The sequence below is a fragment of the Cygnus olor genome, chromosome 6 (genome assembly GCF_009769625.2).
Source record: "Cygnus olor isolate bCygOlo1 chromosome 6, bCygOlo1.pri.v2, whole genome shotgun sequence".
In the NCBI taxonomy this organism is placed as follows: Eukaryota; Metazoa; Chordata; class Aves; order Anseriformes; family Anatidae; genus Cygnus; species Cygnus olor.
Window position 1 is genome coordinate 20,339,290 of NC_049174.1, and position 25,172 is coordinate 20,364,461.

Here is a 25,172-nt window from a genome sequence, read left to right on the forward strand (position 1 = left end):
TGATTTTCCAGCCTAAGATTCCACCCTCACCCCAAACTACTGCCATACCCACAGATCTGTGCCAAAACCACGGACTACCCCACAGGAGGATTCCTGGAGCTTTTGGAAAAACCTCAGAGCCAAAAGCCACCAGACACTAGTTGTACCTGCCAAAGGCTATCAGCTTGCTCCAAGTATTCAAGTGCTCCACAGGTGATACACAGATACAAGCATACAATAACAGATGCTGTTAGTATTCTTTAATCTTTTTCCCAACCCTCCCAAACAAGTCTATTTGGGTTGAGCATCAGAAGACAAAGAAAAGCTCAGAACTGGGTGACAGACAAAGCTGGTCAATCTTCTAAACAAATAAATAAAACAATGTAAAGGTAAAATGCTCATTCCTGAGGAACAACATTCACAAAAGCTATTCAATAATCTTCTGGGTTGGTCAAACTGCCATCAGGATTGGTACCCGGCATCTTGCAGTTGCAGTGAAGTGAAGGACTTTCCATTGCTCTGTGTCAGGTAACCAGCTGCCTTTTCTGTAGGCTTCAGAGGGAAATTCTGCTTGGCTCAACACTCACACGGGAGTCCAAATAGTTTAACGCATTGTTTTACCACTACCTGAAGTTGGTATGCTGCAGCAATTAGCAGTAAAACATCCACTGGCCAAGGTCAAATGGATAACTATGTCCTTGTTTCAGCTGGGCCTGAGTTAATTTTCTTCCTAGTGGTTGGTATGGTGCCATGTTTTGGGTTTAGGATGAAAATACTGTCAATAACATGCTGACGTTTTAGTTGTCGCAGAGCAGTGCTCACACAGAGCCAAGGACTCAGCTTCTCATGGTGCCCTGCCAGCGAGAGGGCTGGGGGTGCCCCAGGAGCTGGGAGGGGAGACATCCAGGACAGGTGGCCCAGACTGGCTAAAGGGATGTCCCACACCCTGTAGCATTGTGCTGAACAGTAAAACTGGGGGGAGTTGGCTGGTGGGGCTGCTGTTGCTCTGGGATGGGCGTTGGTTGGCTAGAGGTGAGTAATCGCATTGTGCACCACTTGTTTTGTGTAATTTTTTTCACCCTCTCCCTTTTCTTTCCTATTAAACTATCTCAGCCCACAAGTTTTCTCCCGATGCCCTATCCCATCCCACTGTGGGGGGAGTGAACAAACAGCTGTGTGGTGCTTAGCTGCCTGTTGGGTTAAACCACAGGAGAGTACAAGAAGGTCTGGGAGAAAATTAATTTTACGTTATTAAAACGTTTCTTATTATACACTAAGTGAATATATCTGGTCTAACTAGCTAAGTAACTATGTTCAACACTTTAGTAAATGTTGCACATTAACTACTACTTATTGTGCTAACACCAATGGTCTTAGCAACTGTATATATTTCACTTATAACTGTCTTTTTAAACCAAAAAACTAGATCCTTGTTATCTACAAATTAACATATATTAAGATCTATAAAATCTACATTAAATTAAATCAACATTTAAGGCCATTTACACAGTGAGTGACAGTAATGAAGCATAATAGTCTAAAGACATATACATACAACAAATGGACAGAAATGAGGGATGTTATTTCCATCAGCTTCAGCTATAGAGTCAGAAAAGATAAGAATGTATCTGGAGCTGTCGGCTGTGCACTATCGGGAATTTAACTGTAGATATATCACTAATTCTTTGTACAAGATCACACACAGATCACTCTGCTTCTGAAACACACCAGGAATTGAATTATCACACGTTCCTCTGCCTACTTTCCTACCTTGGTGCAGAGAGCCAATAATCTGAAACTATGCTGATATTTTATTGGCATATGAGCAGTCCTCACTCCCCCCAACCTCTCCTTTTGCTCAGTAGCCCAATAGTAAGAACATCTGCCAGACTTTGGAAAACTTAGGTTCAGTTTTCTCTTGTCACATCTTGCATGCCCCTGATGGGTTGTTAGCCCCAAAGGTATCATATGTAGGACCATCTCTCCTTGTGAAGCCATTTTATGTAGCAAAAAAAACACACCTCTATGACTTGGGAGGAAGGACAAGAAGAAAGGGACTGGAACTATGTCATGAAGCTGTACAAATCTCTCAAAACTCATACAGAGAAGTCCAGGAAATAAAAGATAAATATATCTCATGCAAAGAAGATTTGTCCAAGGTTGAATGGACAAGGTTCAACTCCAAATTCAATTCTTTTCCATGAAGTACTCTATCTAAATCTATAATTTGCCGTCTACAGTATATCTCTCTTTATCCCTCCATTTTGGTCTCAATGCAGTCTACTGATGAAGAGATGATACAGTGGAGGGAAACAGTTAGGAGTAGGAATCATGTCCACATGGCAATACATCTGAGTGTCCAAAACACCGTAGTATTTTGGGAACTTAGGCAAAATATTCTCTGTGCACAGCATACTACAGAAGAAAATGACATCTTTCTTTAGTGTGAGATTATCAAGTCTCATTCCCAACTGAATTCACAAAATGGTAGCTGATTAAGAGAGGTCTTTAATTTATCCTAAGTAATAATGCCAACACTCAAGGTTGGAAAAAGCCCTTAGCCTAACCACAGTGCCAATTAATCACAGACTGCAGGGAGGGGAAAATCTCTGGTCAGTAGCATAAACCCTCTTTAGGACCCTTTCTGATAACTCTCTCAGGGTCCTGAGGCATCCACAGCTCAAGCTTTAGCTCTCCAGGCCACTGGGGATGGTTGTTGTTAGGGTCATAGCTATTTCTCTACAATATGGAAAGTAACAAACTGTTCTACAGCAGCAACAGCAGAGACCAACTGACTAGGAAAAGCAACACAAGGTTTGTATTAAGATACCTCTTGTTCCCCTTCCTCCCCAGCAATATTCTCTGGCCCATTTACACAACACAATGGAGGCCACTAGGTGAAGCACCCCATTCCGGGTGACTGCTGCATCAATTCACATTTAACTGAAAGAAGAGGACAGCTGAAGCTGCTCTGTTTTGTGAGAATTTGCTCTGTCCCTCAGATGTGAAACACCCCTCCAGTCAGTTGTGCAGAGACACGAATTCTGAATGATCCAAATACACTCAATTTGTATTGCTTGAAAGGCTTCTTAGGTTAATTTAAATCCAGCAAACCCAGATGAAAGCATACAAGGAGCCAATGTTCTGGAAGACTTGATCTGTCTGCTCAAAATAAGGTTTACTTCAGTCCTGCACTAACATGCCTACAAGACCTCCTGATTGAACCAAGCTTGTGTCTGGTCTGCTTGAGCCCAACATGAGCGAGATCAAGTCTACATACGAGCCTGTAGGGTAATCCTTTCGGGTTGGGCTGTGCTTATCAGGGCTGTTGTTATGTTTCAAAAATGGATGTGACAGACTGCAACAAAGAGTCACGGTAAAGCATAGTAAGATTTTTTTTTCTTTTCAAATATAGTCTTAAAACAGATGCTCTAAAGCACCTGGAGAGTACAGCAACAGATCTGACTGCTCTTGTTCAACACGTAAGTGCATTCCTGATCCAAAGTACAGACAGTTTCAAAACCTCTCAACCCTTTTAACTTTGAGCCACTAATAAAATTTTAAAGATGCTTCAGCATGATACAGAATGCTAAGGAGATGGAAAAGTTGAAGAGCATCTGCCAATTAATCTGGTATATCCAATCATGCTCAATTCAGCGAAAACTATTTCAGTGCACATCTAACTAAGCACTTTGCAGACTCCAGGCATACTTCTGACGAGGTTCCCTTTAACACCCTGCTGAATTGTGTCCTTAAAAATTCACTCCAAAAAGTGAGATTGAACTTTAGCTGATAAAAGTCAATTGTTACAGCGATGAACTAAAACAACTCTCCCCCACACACATTTTGCAGAGCCCAACACATCAGGTTCATCTTCCCAATGACCTGCTGTCTAGCGGAGCGAGCTCTGCATGGCTGCTCTCCCAGGAAAAAGACCTTACATTGCCAACTGCAGATTAAACAACCCCTCACGCCTCCTCCCCCGCCCCAAGATTTGTAGCTGTTACTTACAAAGACACTTCTGCCACTGTTTTGCTGCTGTTAGGGCTGCAGACAGTAACATAAGAATGTCACGCTTCAAACGGTTAACATTAGGCGGTGCTAAAACCCCCGTCATATTTAGCAATTAGCCATGGGCTCTTCAGATTGTCAGTAGTCAATTCAACTGGCTTTCCAGCTCTGAAAACCATTTTCATGTGACAATTCAACCGGTACTGTATGTCACTCTACTTTGGGCAATATATTGTTTTTTTTTTTGGCCTTTCTTGATCAAAGCCCTAATACATACTAGCAATAAGCACTGGTATCCTGCAGACCCATTAGGGAACTGTGGTGGATGGTTACTAACACTTCACAGCCTATGTCACTATCTAGAAGAATAATGCAATGAATTGCCACCTGCATTTGAGACATCAGCTTTTCAAAGAATTTAGAAAATCAGAGTCCCAACTTCCTTCCACACAGAAGGCAAAATACAGCAGGTGAAGGATGCTGATAACCCTCGTGGCACGCTCTGAGCATTCTGTCTGGTACGCATGGGCATTTGTTTTCACATTCAAGTTTTCAGAGATATCTCCTGAAGAACTTCTATTCCTAGTTCCAATCTCAATTTCCTTCATCTACTAAAGTTATTTAAAATAAACTGATGGCTTTATTAAATCCTGTCTGCATGTACTTCAGATCATGACAAACATATACACAAAACCCAACACAAAGCATATCAGAAACACAATTAGTACGTAGGACAGCCTCATGGAGTACTTCCCATCGGTTCAGAAACCAGGAAGAAATAGAACACTGCTTCAGTTTGTACCTTCCACAAAATCCATGCTTATAAAAATCTCTGTGACAGTATGTTTGATGGTAACAGACCCGCTGTTCCAACATTCTACCCGCCACGATTTCTTCAATGATAATTTGCTGCATTTTTTACAGCCTGACAGATGCAACAAGAATTATATAGTGTTAATTTAAAAATAAATAAAAATCTTCTTCTTGCCCTTCTTGGCATGGTAGTGCTGTTGAGCTGTACTGGAGCAATGAAGCAAAAGGTAAGCACTACGGTTAAGTTATCTGAGGAAGAAAACAGTTATAGACATATAGACATATAGACATATTCCTTACGATGTGCAAAACAGCAGGTATGACGAATTGAGAAATTTTCATTACTTTCCTCTGCAATTTTATGGCTTAAGATTTGGCTGGCATCTGATTTTCCTCTTGGCTGCAGTTTGAAACAGCTATTTAATATTTAATGTTACAGTGCCACTTGAGACCATCCCTGTCCTAAATCTGTATGCTCAAAATGTAGCTCTAAAAGTCTTACGAACAAAATTTAGTAGCGCAGGGAAAAAAAAAAGGAAAGGAAACACGGTGATGCAGTTTTATAAATAATAGAGCATGTTTATACAATTAGACCACAAAAGATGCACAACGCAGTAGATGTTTTGGTAATTCTTTCTAGGTTATGTATGTTCTGTTTTGTGGTTATGTAACTGCCCCTAAGGCATCCAGGAGAGAACAACATGAAATAAAGCTCTGATAAGACCTCAGAGATCCGTTAGCACTGCCAAATCTTGCCCTACTATCATCTGGAAAGCTCATGGGAAGAACACACAGAAAACAGACATTGCTGCCATGCACTCTCCCCTGTGCTCTGACTGACAGAACTGCTTTCCTCATCGGTGACGTCCAGAGCACACAGCTGACAGGAGACTTTGAGAGAAATCAGACCAAGGTCTTTCCATCCTGGACTTCTACTCTCTGTCCTTACTGGTAATCTCACAAGTCACCTATGTTTTCAAACACAGCCCTTCACTTTCCCTGTGGAACAGACACTGTCCCACACAGACAGTGTCCCACACACAACAGACACTGTCCCACTCTTTTTCAGTTTTAGAGTAACAAAAACTTAAAAACTTCCAAACTGCATTTGCTTTTCCAACCTGGATGATTCTGTGCTTTTTGCCTAGTAATGCTGTCTGAGCCATGATGACCAACATATATCCATAAGACAACTTTTGTGACAGGTAATTATCATTTTAGACCACATTATACAAGCTGTTTCCATTTTTTTCTCATGTTGAAAGCTACTTTCCTCCAGCATTACATCATTTGCTTCAGATTAGTTCTTAACCCACTAAAACAAGTGCTGGACCATTACTGGTACTGATCTTCTTGATGTTTCTCACCTCTACCTGCACTGTGTGCATCTTCTTGCTGAGGCCACTGCCAGTATCCTCTCAGTCAAAGGCCACTGCTTGCCTTTTTTGTGGTGAGCAGTACTCCTGTGTCACCTACCTTACAGTTCTGGGTATACATGGATGTTATGCCCATATATTACAAGTATATAGGCATAAAAAATATTCTGCCAAGTCAAAAATTTATTTCCATGTAGATACAAGGGAAATCTTTCCATAAATGCATTTTGACTGACAGCCATACAAGTGCAGCATTAAGCAGGCATTATTTTGACCCAGGTCAGTTTAGAGCTTTCAGCTTTTAGTAAAGAAAATGGAGGGGAAAAAAAAGAGAACTGTATATCATAAGTTGCCACACTAGCTTACAAACTATTTACATTTTAAGCAAATAAGCAGTTCAGCTTCCTCCAAAGAGCATGAAAGTACTTTATCAGACAACTTGCTAACACAGAAAGCAATGTAGTTAAATGCCTGTAAGGAAAAAATATTAAACATTGTGGAAGCTAATTCTCCTCTGTAATTGCATCTCCGTGAACAGATGCACATAGTCCATGTATCTACAAAATGAAAGGTAATCAAATGCAGCAGAAAACCGTGTGACAAATAAGAAGGAGAACAGAGTAGTAAGGACTTGCATGCCAATTCACTGACTGCTGCATATAAAATCAAAACTTACTGCCACTACCCTTCAGAGTGCAAGGTATTTTGATAAGTGTTGATTGTGACTAGGAACCCATAGAGAACAGGTAAGTCATACTCAAATTTCTGTTAAGTGGTAGAGACTGAAATAGGAAAAGATACCGAGTAAGTTTGGTCTACTAAGTCTGTGCAATTTGTAATCTCCTGTGGAAGAGAAGAACTTGCTACAAAAGGCATCCCTGGGGAGCTCCAGCTGGGCCAAATCTGTGTGGATTCAGTGTAGTTGGCAAATAACATTTACTAGTTCTACACATGCAGAACAGCTAACAAGTCTAAAGACAGCAGAAATTGAGTAAAAACAGTACCTGAATTGTCTTTTTTATTAAATGAAAATAAGAGTAAGACTCTTATTCTGGATGGTTATCTGGTGGATATATGCATTTACTCATAAAGCAAAGATTTGCATCCACATGAGAATGGAGGATTTATTCTGAAACTGACAATCTCTCTCCATGAATAAATACTTGTTTTAATGTGTTTCATAAAGTTACTGCTGCCTAAGCTAATATTGGTCATGCCATTTTTATACTGCGAATATGTAAAAGGTCAAACTAAGGCATAGTTTGGACTGGTAGAAAAAAAGAAAAAAGAGAACATCCTGGAGACAGAAAAGAACTATAACTTTCTAAGAATAGAGAAAGCAATATGGAGGAACAAAGTATAAAGCAAATATTGCACAGTAATCATTAAGTAATCACTAAGACATATAATGGAAGCAAACACCAAACCTACAGGATGAAAGTAATGAAAAGAGAAGAATGCTGTGAAAGGAAGGGAAGAAGATAAGTGTTTTTGCTGTCTTCCCCCCTTCCACACACCTGTTATACTTTTAAAGGCAATATCACAGATTAAATAAAGAACTGACGAGCACCATTATGGATTTGAGAAGTGAATAAGAACTTCACTTAATAGATAATAACTATTTTACACTATTTGCTATGCTACTTTGGCAATAACGGTTTTATTATTGAAAATTACATTTCAGAAAAATAAAAAGCCTTCAAAGTCTAGAAGTAATATAATATATTTTTAAATCCAGTCTATGTTCCAACTCACAAGTCAAGAAAAAAAATCAGAGGTGACAGTAATTTAGGAACTGGAGATATCAGTACCTGAAAACTACCACTTAGGGGAGATCAGTATCACAGACAAGCACACTAACAAATGATGAGAAAAAAGAAGTCCAAAGCTTCAAATGCAACAAGAGAGACAAACTGACAGAAATCCTGGTACTGAATTCTCAAAAGATCTTCCCCAAATCATCAAGAATCAGTTTTTAAGCCCTGTGATTCTCATCTGATCTACTAAGCATAAGAAGCAGTCTTGAAGTCTACAGCATCCCAGATTCAGCCTGTACTTCCCTTGTGGCTCCTCTGAAAAATCCCAGGTCTGTCTAGGCATTCTTTCACTTTCAAGCCACTGAGACGTTTGACAACTTCATTTAAAGCTGACACTGACTAAAGAGGCAGCCTCATCCACCATCAAGAGACGGACAATTTAAGGCACACAGAACATAAGAAACAAGCAGCTACTGCAGTCTGCGCAGTTTGCCTCTAGTTGTCTTTAATTACCATACTGAAGTTGTGATTTTGAACTAGTATACACACTAACTAGAACTTTGGGAAGATTTATTTAATTTCCATAACATAAAATAATGATGAGAACACACAAACCACAAGAGAAAAGAAATCTAGTTAATTTGTTATAACCTTGCTTAACGTGCAGTGATAATGTTAAGCGATGGTATCTTTGGAGGGCTAGCATATGAGCTAATTTAAATTTATTAATTTTATTAAATAATGTGTCACAGAAGGCAGTAAAAGTAGGGAATTCAAAGTTTTAAGTAATCCAATTTGAGGGAAGAGGGGAACTTCATAAGATGCAAAATGAAAAGTGCTTACAGCACAGTCTAGAAATACAGTGAGCATAATCTGATGACCCGGCATGGTCATCTTCACCTGCTTGCTCCAGCAGAACAGCAAGGGAAAGGGTCTGATGATTCCCGACACCTAACCAGTGTCTGGACACAGAGATGCCACGAGACCCAGCTTACAAAGGGAAATCAAAGATCATATTCACACGAGCATGGCAGATACAGTAGGAAAGGAATCATGAGAGAAACTGCCAACATTGCCCAATTCTAGGGTCTGCTCCATAGAGTCCTGAAGTAACTGAAGCCTAAGCAGCAGGCTAGGGAGTAACAAGAAGCCTACCCCCACCTTCCCCTTCACCCACCAGTTCAGCTTTCTCATGCAGTGGGATAAGGCAACAAGTGCAGAGACATGCAGACCCAGTATTTTTCTATTCAAAATTGAGAAATAAGGATAGAAGGATTAGATAGAGGATGTAAACATACTCATAGGAACAGCTATTCAACAGAAATGCATTCATTCTCTTAGCCACTGTTAATCTGAGCACTTATAAACAGCTGACAGCAGGGAGAGATGCACTTGCAGCACCCATGGCATACCCTGTCCTGCTCCACCACACCATGTCCTCCTGCCTGGCTGTGCCAGAAGGGGCCAATGACTGCAGCAAAACCCCTTCTTCCTCCTCCTCTGCACCAAAACCCTAGCTTTCCCATTTGATGCAAGTACTGCCACGGTGCCTCCACATCTTCCCTTCTTTGCTCAGGTGCATGTGTATCCCTCTCTACCACAAAAAAAGACACCCCAGCATGTTTACATTAGTACCTCATGACCCCCATGAGGAAAATCTGTCTGAGAAGCATGCTACGTTTTTATGCAGGGTGCCATTTAACCCCCATGAGCTCACTGTGCAGCCAAGCCTGGTGCAGTGCAGGCGATGGGCAGGCAAGGACACAGGTCAGGAAGGGGACCTTTACAGCTTATGAGAGCAGCAGTGATAGCCTGTGCTGCTAAATGACAGTCGGAGCCAGCCTGTACAACTACACTGCAAGCCACTGAGAGAAAGCATCAGCACAAAAGCACACAACAAAACCATAAAATAATATATAATTTAGCTACTCAGGCCAGCAAAGAAGTGTGAATAGTCCAAAGCCTGAGAATACAGATGCTCCCAGAGGCAAAGCTGGAGGCATAAACCCACTGTAAATCACGTAACTGACGGCTGTGACGCCCAGCCTGGGCATCTGGAAGCACGAGTGCTGAGCAAGCTGTGCATTGGAGAGGAGGCACAGGCACAATATTCAGTCCTGATTCATCAGAGAGCAAGTGTTAGGGCAGGATTAAAATTGCTCTCAGTGGCTGCACAGTGTACTCATGACTTTAAAATCAGGACTGCTTGTTTTACCAGCCATTAAATTATTCATGTATTCAGGACCTTGTATTGGGTTTATGTGGCAAGGTTTTGATAGCAGGGGGGATGCAGGGGTGGCCTCTATGAGAAAAGCCCAGCAGCTGCCCCATGTGAGCGCAAAGCCAGCTCCAGCTGGGCCCAGAAGGGACCCGCTGCTGGCCAGAGCTGAGCGAGTGAGCAATACTAGTTGTGCCCCTGTGAGAGTGGATTTAAGAAAGGGAAAAAACTGCTGGGCAACAGCAGCTGGGATAGAGTGAGAAGATAGGAGACAGCCCTGCAGACCTCAAGGTCAGTTCAGAAGGAGGGCAGGAGATGCTCCAGGCACCAGAGCAGAAGTTCCCCTGCGGCCTGTGGAGAGGCCCATGGAGGAACAGGCTTCCAGTTTGCTTTCAGTTTCTCGCTGCTATAGCCCGTTTATTACAGGCAATATATAGCTCTCCCTATGTTGAACCTGTTTTGCCCATGACGGTAATTGCTGAGCAATCTCCCTGTCCTTATCTCAACCCTTACACCCTTTCTCATTGTATTTTCTCCCCCTTTTCCCTTGAGGAGGGGGACTGAGAGGACAGTTGTGGTGGAGTTCAGCTGCCCATCAGGGTAAAACAACCACAGGCCTCAGGCTAAAAATTACTACATTTTATGTAACTCAAGGCAACAAGTACTATCTTAGCCTCTCTCCCTCTGATAGGGAAGCCATCAGTGAACCAGTTCTGGATCACATCTTATGAAAAAGAATATTTACACTAAATGAAAAGGCTTCATCAATACCCTTCCGCATTGGCTTCAAACGTAGCTTAGGGAAACAAATTCCACTCAGCGTACCCTGCTACCAGACAACTGAGTCAGTAATGTACAGAGCTATTTAGTGTTATTCTCAAGGAGCAACATCTCACACTGATGTAATACGGAGCAGGATTTTTCTCGTAGCTTTTTATAGCCATACATGACTCTATGCCTTTTTGCACCAATAGTTTTGCTGACACATGAGACTCAGTATAATTGCCCCATTCTCTTTTACCTCATATTAAGACCTTGTATTCAAGTTCTCTGTTCGTTCTCTGTGATGCTATTAGATATAACACTAAGAGAAACACATTTCCTTGACTGTATCAATCCCATCATCCAGATGTAAATCTTACAGATAAAATAGCAGTACTTTACATACTAACTATAGATCACAATTGCAAGACTGTCTTTACTTCTCTCTACATTGTAGTTGCCTCTTGCTAGATGACTTCAATGAGAGTCTCCTTTTTGGCAACCATGACTCATCTCAACTTCCGGCTACCTGCAGTTATAATAAACCTTTCCTGCACCCAGTGAAGGTCATGTTTTCCCTGTTCCAGAACAATTTCACGGACTCCAACTCCCTCCACATCTCACTGAAAGCCTGTGTCCTCCCTCACCCACCTGCCTCACAAATCTGACTCTGCCAACACCTTAGCTTGTACTCCTTGCTATGCCCTTTGTTTGGCCAACACAGTTTGCTTTCATGGCTCTTCTCTCCCTTACCTCCACACTCCAGTTTTAGCATGCATGATACTCTGCAGTTAAAAAAAGATTAGTCTTCACAACTGATTTTGATGCAAACTATGGCTACAATTTATTTATCAGCACAATACTGAATATCCTGGTTGCCAAAGTAAATACAGCCATCTCTTTAATTACAAATTACTGCTGACTTACTGCCTCAGGAGAGCAATGAATACCATGAAAGAAACATGAAATCCTGTTTAATTACTCAGGGTGTGAAAAACTGTTTTCACTATTCAGTTTTGTACATGCTTCTTCTCTTTCTTGATTAAGTATCGCCTGGTTCTTCCACTGTGTGATAGGTAGTTGCTGGTTTTTTTCTTTGTACAAATCATCATTTCTGTATGTTTTTATCTTTTACCAAGACAACCCTCGCACTTCTTCTACTGTCTCTGATCTCCTGCACAATCCTTTTAGTATCTATGCAGTCACTGTCCTGATATTCGCATCTGCAAAGCACAATACTTTCGTGCTACAACTAACGAAAATCTTAATTAAAAACATTAGTGGAACAGTTTGGTCTGCTCACTCCAGTCTAGCAGTACACTGGGGAATGGTGACAGGCAACCCATCTCTTTAGGATTCAGCAACAGTAATTATATTCCCTTCAAAGACAACTTTTCTTGAGTATTATCAGAGTTGGCCTTTGCTGCTAACACTAGAACCAACATTAAATCCACATCATCTGATGTATGAATCCTTTCACAGACATTTTACAGAGTTCATGGTTGCAGAAGACCAACTAGCTTGGAGTGGTTCACATCCACAGTGCTCTGAGCTGGAACACTGGATAGCACATGCCCAGGATTTCCTTTACTTTGATAGGAAATATAGCTCCAAAGTGTGGGGGTTGTGGGTCTGGGCTTTTGTTTTTCTGCTATTTCTCCCCTGCAAGAAGGATCACAGTTTCGTAGATAGTGAGACTGATGTATTGCATCTTGCCAGAATAATGCTTTTATAGCCTGACACTAAGCATGTGCTGCATGCCCTATGGCACAATGCGGAGGCACTAGCCCTGCCTGGATAACAAGACTATCCCAGCTGGAAGAGTCAAATTTGGCAAGTTTTATATACATATCATCTGTCTAGAGCAAAGCCTGGAGAGAATTATCTTTTCAATGAATTATCCTTTCAGTAGTGCCTGCATTCCCTTTTGGCAGGAGGTAGCAGCATCACTACAGAAAGTGAGTCCAGGAGTACACCAGTGTTCACGAAGTGCAGACCATTGGAGATAAGACCCCTGGGCAAGAGCATGACAGTGAAGGTGCACCCTGGTTTTTCAGTTTTGTTTCTATTGCGAAGGCGAAGATAATTAAAAAAAAGTAACTGAGACCTGAGACTTTCAAGTTGGTATTTTTAGAAAGACACATCACAAAAACTATATTAGATGAAACTCACACATTTGATAAAAACAAAAATGGATTATTGGTATTAATTAATTCTTCTTTCTCCAGCATTTTTACAATAGACATCACACAGCATGTTTCTTACTCCCTTCTTCTACCGGTTAAAAAAAACAACAAACAAACACACAAAAACAACAAATGAGAACACCCTTCCTGCTTTAATGGCATTTTATGGCTATTTAAGAGGTACCAATTTACCTTTACCAGCAGCTTTATGGCATACAAGCTATCAGGAGTAATTGACATGAAGTTCCCATATATGAAGTTCTACACTACTTAGTTACATGATATTCATTAAAGGAAAAAATAATTAATATATATATATATCAAGAGACCTTCAGAAAACACTATTAAAGTGCTTTTTATTTGTGAAGGTGGTCAGACACAACCTTTAATGGTTTGTCAAGGGTAACTAGTACAAAACAATAAGGATGCCACATGGAAAAATCACAACTGTGATTTTCTGGGGGGCTAAAATAAAATATCTGGGGGGATAAAATAAAAATTAAAAAAAATCACACCACAAAGACAAAACCAAAACAAACAAAACATTGATTTATGCTAAATTATTGGGATCTCTCAGATTACTCATTTGAAAAAGGGCATATTCTTTTACAAGGACAGATCATGTAGCAGTTCCTTCTCTCTCCTTTTGATGTAATAAGGTTGGCACAATTAGAGCGTACAGACAGCAGCAGTAAACAGTAACACTGAAAAGCTTCTTCAAAATAAAGTAGGATGCCTCAAAATTTAATTTGCGAAGTGCTACACTTTGGTAAATTGATTGAAAGAAAAATCTGTGTTCACATTGCCTTGCCTAGACTTGATACTCACGTAGGTTAAAAGAAGCTAGCTTTGGCAACTTTTTAGCTTGACATTAACTCTCAGTGCAACTGGGTCATTCACAGAAGCTCAGAAACAATGACAGTTTCCCTCGCTCTCCCTTTACAGCACTGTTTTAACAGGTTGGCATTCTGAGTTAGCAGCTTTGGAGAAACGACCTTGTTGCTTTACCTGAGACAAAACAGTCACTTCTTTGGGCTATAAGCCCAGATACTGTGCTTGAAGGAATAATCCTCCTCTTACCCCTCCTGCTCAATTCCCTTTGTTGTACGGCCATAGGAAATAAATAAATAAATAAATCAACTGCATTAAGAGAGGTGTACAGACATCACACAATTATTTTGACACCACTACCAGAAATACAAAGTAGTTGCTCCAGTATCATAACAGTCTTTGTGAAAGGCTTATGGATATTTCCATCAGGGTCACAGAAATCTCTATGAAATACTGAAAAGAAGTCAAAAAGTTAAGGATCAGCAATAAAAATATGCAAACGACTCAACTCTTCACTTGTATAAACATTTATCAGTTCTATTAACTGCTTCAGCACAAAGTGGCCCAGAAAGAAGAAATTGTATTAATTAGTGCCTTCCAGTACTATGGCTCATTGCAGAGTTTCCTGCTGCCACTTCACAAAAAGTTCCAGAAACTTTGGATTTTCCTCAATGCTTTCTCTTTCGGGCAAGACTGCTGTCCTATAATCACCTACCTGAAGTACCACCTGTAGCAGGAACACCTGGAGGCAGCACACAGCTCACTGCTGGAAGTTAGAAGGCGAGGGAGCAGCAGAACTATGTATCTGCCCAGTTAGGAATAGTAATAATCCAGGATAGCATGAAAAAATCTCTGCCTTTTTGTCAACATACTACATAGACATGCAATTTCCACCAAGCAGCTTGTCGAGCTACCGGTGTTTTAGATCTCCTGAACAGACCAGGACAGCAGTGGAAAGGTTCTGCCCCACATCCATGACAGCATGGAGGAACAGCCACTCCTGCCCCATGGAAACCCGCAGAGGAATACAAAGGAGATTTGATAGCTCTATGCCATTAAACAGCAACTATCACACTGTCCTGTCACATCATGGTTAATTAACAGAACCCTTCTACTCCTTAAAGTCAGGTTTAAAAAACAAAAAGTCTAATCTCTGGGCTAAATTCAAATATTAGCTTTCAGGTGGAGTTATCCTTACTCCCATCCTTACAAATTCCTTTACTCACAACCCCAGATTTGAGCTTCCATTTCACTCGAGTAGACAGTGCACCCAGTAAGGGTAGAAGAAACAGATTTTAATATTGGTAATTGGTTAGTGACTTCAGTGGCTACATAGCTGCAGAGACTGGCTACCTCAAGAGATGTGAGACGTATAATCACCATCAGACCTCCAAGTACACCTTAAATACATATGCATGCAATCCAAACATTGCACATCGAGAATAAGGAGTTGTCACATACATATGCATCAGCAGCAAATCATCTGCTCATGATAGCTGAATCCTATCTATCCAAGTTATCTATTGGTCAGTGACCAATAATAATAAGAAAAAAATTATAAAAGAAACCTGAAATCAGTGAGTGTAGTAGCATTTGGTCCACATGGCCACCCAATGCACTGCTTCCTACAGGAATTCTAAACATTCAGGCAATTTACAAATTCTACTAGTTGCTGCAGCAGGTAACAACCTGAGAAACTTCCAAGGAAGAAACCTTGGGTTTCTCCAAAGAAGGACTCCAAGTCATCTTAAGATGCCTGCAAATATGAAAAGCTAGATAGCACATATAATAGAGGCCTAATTCCTTCCCATTTTGGGTGTATGCTTTGTATTCACACTTAGAAGCCACTCACCCCAGGGGAGCAGCACTGCTTTCCAGACTTCCCCCATTCTCTTTTCTAGTTGCGAAACACTGGTCAGTTCTCTGTTGCATGTAGCACTGAAGCAGCAGAAAATTTGTATTGACAACTCTGAATTAAATGGACCCATAATATCATTTACCACTTCTTCTTGCTTGCATCTCAAAGATCGCTGTATTCAGCAGTGTTCTGTAGTTGACTTAAGTGGGCCTGAGGCTACACAAAATTCGGAGCTAGAAGATTTTTGACTCCTATTAGTTTTCTAGTGCTTTACTGCTACAGAGAAAAGAATTCATCAGTCTGTGCTTTATGTGCTCTGTTAAGATTTGTATCAGTACAGTTCAGAATTTCAACAACCAAGCAGCTGTCTCAATTTCTTTCCCTTGCATAGTTATTTTTCTAGTGCAATTCTGTAGAAGAGTAAGGCCAAGAAGTTGCAAAACAGCCCATAAAATTTTCACAAATGTGCACAAGTGAAAAAATATTCTATATGTATATATCTCTCTATACACATAAACATGTATACAGATAGATACATATAGCAGTCTTCCCCCCCCCCAAAAAAATGCAGTTTCACTTCCTTGGAAAAAGGGTATGTTCCGTCTCGGAGGCGAGATTGAGACTCTTCTTTCACCTACATCAAAACTAAAAGTCACCCCACTTACAGATACTTTATTATCCAAACTTCCTCTACAGAAATACGTTTAGAAAAATAAATGAAAATCTTTAGCTCGTCAGTCAGCACATTTCCATGTTTTCACATGCAGACTGCTGCGTAAACTCAAAAAACACTCTTGGACGTATCTATCTGCCAGCTCCTCCTTGGAAACCATGCAAATATCTCTAATAAGCAGCTCTGGACAGCAAGGGAGGGGAATGGGATGCTTGTCCTTTCTGTGCTATTTAGCCTTTGAGAAAAGCAGACATGCCTAGGCACTGGCAGTGTGAGCAGCAGCAGCACAACAGACCGAAGTGGCCAAGAACCTGGAAGTCACTTGGAAATCACCACTGTGTTGTCCTTCAGACATATTAACAAAGATATTCGTGTGCCCTGCATTTTGTCTGGCAGTCACCAAAGTTACCATTCAAGGTATTCCAGGCATTACATTCTCCCAGTTGTCCCCAGCATACCTCAAAGCCTTTTTTCCATGAGCTTATTCCATGCTTGGAATTCCCATTCTTCTATATTCAGATGTAACATTCTCCCTTAAGACATTTTTGAGAACTTGTTCTCCATTAATGGCCAGACTTTTTTCCTTTTTTTTTTTTTTTCTTAAATACATTTGTGCTGGAATTATGCTCCAGCTGAGTCCTTAGAGCATTTGGCCCAATTTATGCCACCCACCTATAAGTAGATCAATAGTCCTCTGCAGAAACAACTTTTAGCCTTGTAAAGTACTGCAGATAATCTCCATGAATAACACACAAATTACACAAGCTTTAGAAAAGATTCAAGGTAATCCACTTGGTGTTTTCTGATGTGCTGCATGCTTAAAGAGCAGAGTACAAGGTCCTTCCCCTCCTCTTGTTAAGGAGAAAGCTTGTTCTTTCTTGATGGTAGGCTACACTATGAGGACAGAGACAAAGGAATAAATGATTAGAGAAGTTGAGATAAAGGAGGAATAAAATGCAAACAGACCATTATGTATAGGACAGGAAACAGATGTATGGACAATATATTTCAAACAGGACATTGGAGGACAATATATCTCAAACTGGACATTGGAACCCAAGATAAAGAAATAATTAGCAAAAACCAGTCCTTGCGGTTAGGAAGAAAGCAAACTCAGCAGAATCCTGACCAAGGGTGAAAAGTACACTGTGAGGAAGACTTATGGCCTTCCTCTCTGAGGCCACCACCCACAGCCCGACGACCACTGCCCAGAATTGATGAGAGGATCTGCGCAGACGCAGGACACAAAAAACTAATTAGCATGAGAAGCGAGGGTAGGTGGGGTTAGATAATGAATATGTATAGGCGTTAATAAAATATTCATCACTGCTGTATAAATTTGGGACGACTTTTCACTTCAGGTATGCACGATAGGCGGAGAGATCCCCCGTGCATCCAGCGCTGCAATAAAGAATATACCACTTAAAGAAATTGGACTATCAATCTTTGAATCATAAAAAGCAGCAGAAATGCACAGCAGTAGAAAAGTCCACTGTGCACACAGTTTGCCAGTTCTTCTTCTCCTTTATTCACTTTGGATCCATCAAGTGAAGAAAGCAGAAAAACTGCCTATATTCCCAACAAGAAAGAAACGTTATGCACAGACTCACTCCTGCAGCTACTACCTGAGCATTACAATCTTAAGTTGTACAAGGTGGGTGTCTTCCAGTGACTACAAACATCCTACTGCTAACTCCAAGTTTCATTTCAGAATCATCAAATCCTTGAGAAACAACCCATCAACTTGCTGGTAAAATAAACCTCTGCACCCCATTTATTACTGCCTTTCTGAATAATACTGGGTAATGAATCATCACCTGCTGATACCATCTATTTCATGTTTTGTATAGGTACGTATCACCATAACATCTGAAATCTTAAGCAGGTATGTGATGCCATTTGTTGTGGTTTAGCCCGGCTGGCAGTCAAACACCACACAGCCGTTCGCTCACCCTCCCCCCTCCCTCTCCGGGATGGGGGAGAGAAACGGGAAAGTGAAGCCTGTGAGTTGAGATAAAGACAGTTTATTAAGACAGGGAAAAGAATAACAACAATAATAATAATAATAATAGTATTAATAGTAATAATGTGTACAAAATAAGTGATGCACAATGCAATTGCTCACCACCCGTTGACTGATGCCCAGCCTATCCCCGAGCAGCCGGCCCCCCCCTCCACCCCGGCTAGCCACCCCTATATATTGTTCAGCATGACGTCAGATGGTATGGAATACCCCTTTGGCCAGTTTGGGTCAGCTGTCCTGGGTCTGTCCCCTCCCAGCTCCTGCTGCATCCCTAGCCTGCTCGCTAGCAGGACAGAGAGAGGCTGAAAAGTCCTTGGCTTGGTGTAAGCACTGCTCTACAACAATTAAAACATCAGCATGTTATCAGCGCTCTTCTCATTCTAATCCAAAACATAGCACCCTGCCAGCTACTAGGAGGAAAATTAACTCTGTCCTAACTGAAACCAGGACACCATTGAAGTCTCACTATCAGCAGATTCCACAGCTCCAATAACCAAATGGCACCTTCACTTGAAAGAGAAGGTTGAGACAAAACTGAGGTGACTGCTGGTTAAGGTCATTTGTTTTCACTATAAGACTGTTGCACAGGCAGTGCCTACAGACAAGGGATTTTATTACTATGTTTTTCTTCATATAGCTACCACATGCTAATTCCCAGGACATCTGATAAAACCCAGAAAAAAAAGGATTATTCAATTTTTTTGGAGGAAAAAAAAAGTGTAGATTTTGAAGTTGCTCTGCACTCTGTTTAGGACCATAACTGAAATACCTTGGGGTGAAAAAATGGGATAGAGAAATTGAAAAATCTGGGGCAAGAGAAATAAGAGAAATCTAGTGAAAAAGTTACTGTTTTAGCCTGTCTGGGTCTGGATCTTGGGTGTCATTCATGCCAGCTGAGTGCATTTATCATCAAATTTCACTGTCATCCTTTGCCCTTTTGAAACTCCTCTACTTTACATAGTAACCAAGATATCCATTTGGCAAGAAAGATAAGGCAGTCAAGAAACAGTCTACATCCATCCCCTCATGCATGTCTGTCTTCTCCTGTGCAACATGGGAAAAGCCATTTTGTGCCCAAGGAACACTTTTACTATCAGTAAATTGAACTGTCTGCTTGTAAAAAGAGTTGGAGCTCTTCTTAGGCAGCTCCACATTTGCTGTGGGTTCTGTCACTGTTCTCTCCGAGTCCTTGCCAATCAATTCAGCTGCCAGCAAAACCGAAGTCTTCTCTGGAAGGACAACAGCAGCTCAACAGCTGAAGGTGTAGGTGGGGATCACTGTTGCATTGCTTACGTTATGCCTGCTGGCTACTTACGGGCATGTTTTGCTCTCTGTCAGGGCTTCTGACCCTTCCACTGATGCACGAGTTACTGCAGGTTTGGAGTGCGGCCATTCCCATGACTGCCACGGGAACACGTGCTTCACGCAGCCTACAGCTCTGTAGCAGCTGTCCACAAACGCAGCTTCATCCAAAATGTCACCCAATTAACTACATCTGTGGAAAGGCTATTGACCTTGAGCAGATTTGGATTTCTTTGCTCCAAAGATACTGCACCACATATACTGCCCTGATTTAACTAGACACCCGTTTCACAGCCATACTGAGGGGAGAAAAGGGTATCCCTGACTTCCCGGTGCTATTCCAACTAACTGCCACCAACTCCATCCAGCACGCATGACAGGACACCTGGTGGCACCTGCTGCAGTGCTGCAAACACTATCAGGGCAATGCACACATGCAGACAGTAGCACGTTCCACAGTAACGGTACTTGTGGAGCCACAGAGGCAACTCTTCCTGCACCCTCTGCAAACCACGAGCTGAGAGAACCTGAACTACCCACTTGTTCTTCACACCAACTTGCTTCCTTCTGGAGATACGAGTATTGCCATTACTGTTAAGTATACATATTGTAGTAACACCCGATGGCCCTCTCTAAATGAAGCTGGAACTTAATTCTGCCTGCAGAAGTTAATGGCATTCATTACACCTTGATCTCACCTTCCAATTTGCATTCACAACTCTTATCTACACACTTTTGCCATAATGTATGCCACAAAGAAGAAAATATGTATATATACACACATACACATATATATACTTTTTTTTTAAATTTTATTTCTTTACTTGCAATTTTTAATGAAATCACGTAAAATTGTTTGGAACCAAAAAAGGTTTAGAAAAATAGATTTAAAATAAATAAGTTTTACTTTGTAATTTAAATAGGCTTCCTCTATTGGTGCTGACATTTCTACCTAACACTTCTTTCCCAGCTAACAAAAAGCATAACTAGTTTTAAGCCAGCAATAACATGACCACTTGACCACAGGGTATGATAAAGCTGATGCTTGTTTATGGCATTATTTGCCAAGCCTCTTGATTTGGAGCATGTAAAACTTGCCTTAAATGCATGACCTTCCACATCAAAGGAACAACATTACAGCAGTGCTGGAGGGCTGAGTCTTATAACTAATAAGTCTTCCAAAGAAACTAGTATTCTTTGTGTTTTGTTGTAAGTTCAATATCTATCATTCCTCCTTTAAGAAAAACATGTAAACGTATTAAGTAGATTTAGTTTTTCATGCTCTTTCAATGCAGATTACGTATTAGTGTGTTAAATCCAGCCAGCATGAAAATCTGACTCAGAGACTAGAAACAATGGGGTCTGATTAGAAGAAAGACCTATGTGTAGATAACCAGTTTCGAAGAGCAGCTGGATTCTGGGAAGCAGTCCTTAGAAGTAAACCCTTGCAGGTGAAAAATAACTGCTCAAAGAAAGTGTAGGAGCCTTTAGTTTCTCAGAATTAAGTGCACTCAAGAAGCCGTGCTAGTAAAAGGATCAAGCCCAGGATGAGAAAAACAAGGAAGGGCTTTAACAACCCAATTGGCTTTTATTTTTACTGCTCCATTTCAGACCTCTGTCAAGCTGTATAGAGAAAGGAGAAAGACTGCTGTAAAGACAATTTGCTTACATGCTCTCGCAGAACTTCGTAAGAGTACTGGGCTTTTCCTGGTTGCGTCTTTGTCGAAACCAACGCTGAATGCTGCGTACATCCCAGTCCAGCTGCTTGGAGAGTCCCTCCAGCCTCTTCTCATCCGGATGCTACAGAACAGAGAAGGATAAAAATTATTTCCTCTTCCCAATTGTGGTAACGCCACTTTAAATTTAGAACTGCTGTAACCACCTCCCAATGGCTTAGAGGCTGCTTGTCAGACAAATGGATGCATAGAAATAAAATAACTATGACAGAAATCTCTGCTGGCACATCCACATCAAAATATGTTTACAGCGACAGTATCTTATTGATATAAGAAGGTTGACGTATGTTGCAATATTGCATATTGGTTATTAGTGATAAAAATTTACAGGGGTAACTGGATGAAACCTTGCATGAAACTTGGAAAGTAATGGTAAGCAGAGGTAAAACGACATATCTATCAAGCAGAGGGGCTTACAAATGCTCCCCTGCCTGCCACACAGTTTGTATATTCCAACCTTGGTCCCATTGACAGTTGCAGGAGTGAAGATTGCTTGACTGACATGGAGAGAAGAGGATATATCCCATGTTTGTGCATATTAATGTTAAAAAATGAGGTCATTAAACAAAGTGACAACTTCAAAAGGAAAATCACCTGGGAAACAAGGAAAGATTTTTTTTTCTTTAAAATTAGCTACACAGAGCTATTCTCCAAAGCAGCAAATGTAAAACTTCCCTTCCATTCAAGTGGCTGTTCTCTGCAAACATACGTAAAGGCAAGGTAAAATAAAATGAATCTATTCTTAATTTGAATACTAAATAGAAAAGAGTGGAACAGGCCGTATTTCAGATCATGCAGAAATTCTACATGTACACTACTGCATAAGGACAATTCATATATTTCTCCTGAATACCTTTTTTTTTAAAAAAAATAAAGAAAAAAAAAGAAAAAGAAAAAGCCATTAGACAGTCTGTTTTCTGGAGCTTTAGGTTTAGGTCTGTAAGCCAGTCAGATACATGGAAAAAGACAGACAATCTGCCACCACAAAGACCTTGTTAAATGTAGCAAAGAGTAAAGCAGCAGCCTTTGCCAGGGTGAAGTTTCATCTATCAGTCTCCAGCAAAGAAGTTGGAAAGGAAAATAAAATAATAAGATGAGAAAAGGGGGAAGTTCTCAGAACTTCCCATCCCTTCCAGAAATTATTTTTTTATTTAATTTTCAAGTGAGTCAAAGTAGCCACTACGTTTTCCAATGGAAAACTGAGAAAAGCCACTGTCACTGACTTTAAAAATCTAATTCTTCCTCCACCTGAGTCAGGGAGAAAGCACAAGTGCTGTACCTTTTAGAAATGAGGCATGCATCACTTTCTCTGAAAACAAGACAAAAATTGCACCAAGTGCTCTGGTGATCTCAGCATAGGGTAGGACACACAAAGAAGACATACTCATGGCATATTTCACTGTCTGTGATACTGAACCCAATTTAGCCCTCTGTGATCTTAATAGTTTCTGAAATTCCAGCTAATTAGTGTCTTTGCTGTGGTGTGCCCAACTGCAGCCTGGAGCCAAGGTGGAACTGGTGAGTTTCTGCAAAAGAGAGGCTTCATCCTTCAGGTCTTCACAGGCCTTTGCACTACTAAAAAACTGCCTGTTGACTTCTTCAGGAGAAGCTAAAGGACATCTGATCATTGCTTAGTGCTATGAGAAAACTTAGATTACAGCAAAAGCATAGACAGGATGACAGGTTTAGCTGAAGATCTCATACAACGGGAGCTGTAGAAACAGTGGCAAGCAGTGGCAAAAAACTAATTTTCTACAAAGAAAAACCTGCAATCTAAAATAGTGTTCAGTCAGTTCTCCATACTTTTCTAGCTTTTCCCTCCAGTTTCAAAGGACATTAATCACAAACAGCTAGGATAACAGTAAACCATCAGCACCCTGCTCTCAAGCAGTTGCCCTGGAAGGAGTATCTTCAGAGTTTCATGGAATACACAGTAAGGCCCATCTTAGTATCTCATAATTTGCTCTTCATTCAACACAAACAAACAAAAAACCCACCCTAACCAAAACAAAAAAAACAAGGATTCCGTGGAACTTTCTAAAAGGGAGGAAGCAAAACAAAAAAGTAGGTGGCCATACAGCCAGCACCTACGAAGTATTTCTGTAACTCTTTTTTAAAATCAAAAGCTTACAGGACACATCATGAAGGGATGCACAACTGTTCAAGTTGGCATGCCAATAAAAACCTTGACATTTTAATGTTATGACATTAGCTGTAAAAAAGGCAGTACTGAATTTAGCAGTTACCTTCATTTTGTTCAGATGTATTTTATAATGCCATATCCCACTTTATAAGGTAAATATTTAGGTAAATACTCTACCTTTGTAATGGCTGTGAAAACTTTTTCCAGGATAGCATTAGGTTGAGCTTTTTGTGGTCCATTAGCTTGGACTTTAAGGCCTAAGGCACATGGTTTAGCAATAAACCTACGAGAAACAGAAGAGTGAAAAAAGAATGTAAGTGAAATCCTTCAGTTATTTACTTCATTACTGTTATCAATCAATGACATGTGGTAAATGTGCAAACATTATAACTCTGCCAACAAGAACCAATACTTAGCCTAACAGCTTAAAAGCAAGCTCATACAGGCAATTACATGACAAAATAAGTAACAGCACTTTGAAGGATGAAATGAACTCCACAGAGCACATGAAACGGGATTTTCTTTCATGTTGAAGAAAAAAAAAAAAAAGCATAGAACAAAAGCATGAGAGGAATGCCTCCCAGAGAAGCACTGCCTAATGAAAAGAGCAGGGCAGCTTGCAGAGCTGAAGAGCACGTAATGTTCTCCTCCTCCAAATAAGGCCTTTTTCACAGATCAGTTTCCAGAGTAGCTATTGCCTTAGGACTCCTTTTGCACAGTGAAAATTCAAACAAAGTCCTTAAAGGCAGCAAGCATTGAAGATGCCCAGTCAACACAATTTTCTGAACCATAAAGTTCAAATGATGTTGAGCCATGACTCAAAGACTTTGCTTAAGAAATAGATTTTCCTCTAAATTCTTATGCTCAAGCACAAAGCTGTCACAGATCCAAACACCAATCTATAAATTCAGCCAGTTTATAAACTGGGAGTCTCTAACATATTTTAGAGATGAATTAAATAGCTTACACTCAAAGAAAACCATTCCATCCATTAAAAACTAAACTATTTGTAACTATGGGTCCCACTCTTGAATCCCCAAAGTCTAAGGGATTCAAGTGTGGGATTCATAGCTACAAAGCCTTTGTAGGAATTCCATCCATAGAAGAATAGTAAAGGATTCAGTAATGTCTGTCAATAGCACCAGAGGTGCCAGCCTCTGCACCACAGGAAAGCATATGCAGATGTATTGAGGCTAACTCCTTTGAAAAGAAAGGAGAAGATACTCTGAGAGGAACACACCAGAATTTAACCTTACCCTCTGCTCACAAGCAGCAACTACTATAAACAGTCACATAGTTGGAAAAATATACAGGAAAATTTGATGGGGAGTAATTCAAGACACTACTTAAACAGATCATATTTATGCAGTACATGCCTGCCTATATGTAAATTATTGAGGCTTAGATATATCGTTTTGTTCTTCATTTCTGTGGTGCCCAGAACAATAGGACTTAATCCATACAGCTGAAGAGGAACTAGGGTAAAATAATGTTTACTGACTTC

General features: G+C 40.6%; 1 protein-coding gene across 5 annotated transcripts in view; it reads right to left on the reverse strand.

Moving 5' to 3' along the window:
• The window catches only part of CERS6 (ceramide synthase 6), a 127,157-nt gene that overhangs the window by 67,629 nt on the left and 34,356 nt on the right, over positions 1-25,172 (reverse strand). For all 5 annotated transcript variants that reach the window (XM_040562368.1, XM_040562369.1, XM_040562371.1 and 2 more), the window contains 2 exons: positions 23,846-23,951; positions 21,459-21,589 (listed from right to left, as the gene is read on the reverse strand). In XM_040562368.1, coding sequence (XP_040418302.1) covers positions 21,459-21,589; positions 23,846-23,951 — 237 coding nt within the window. The remainder of the gene's footprint in view (positions 1-21,458; positions 21,590-23,845; positions 23,952-25,172) is intronic.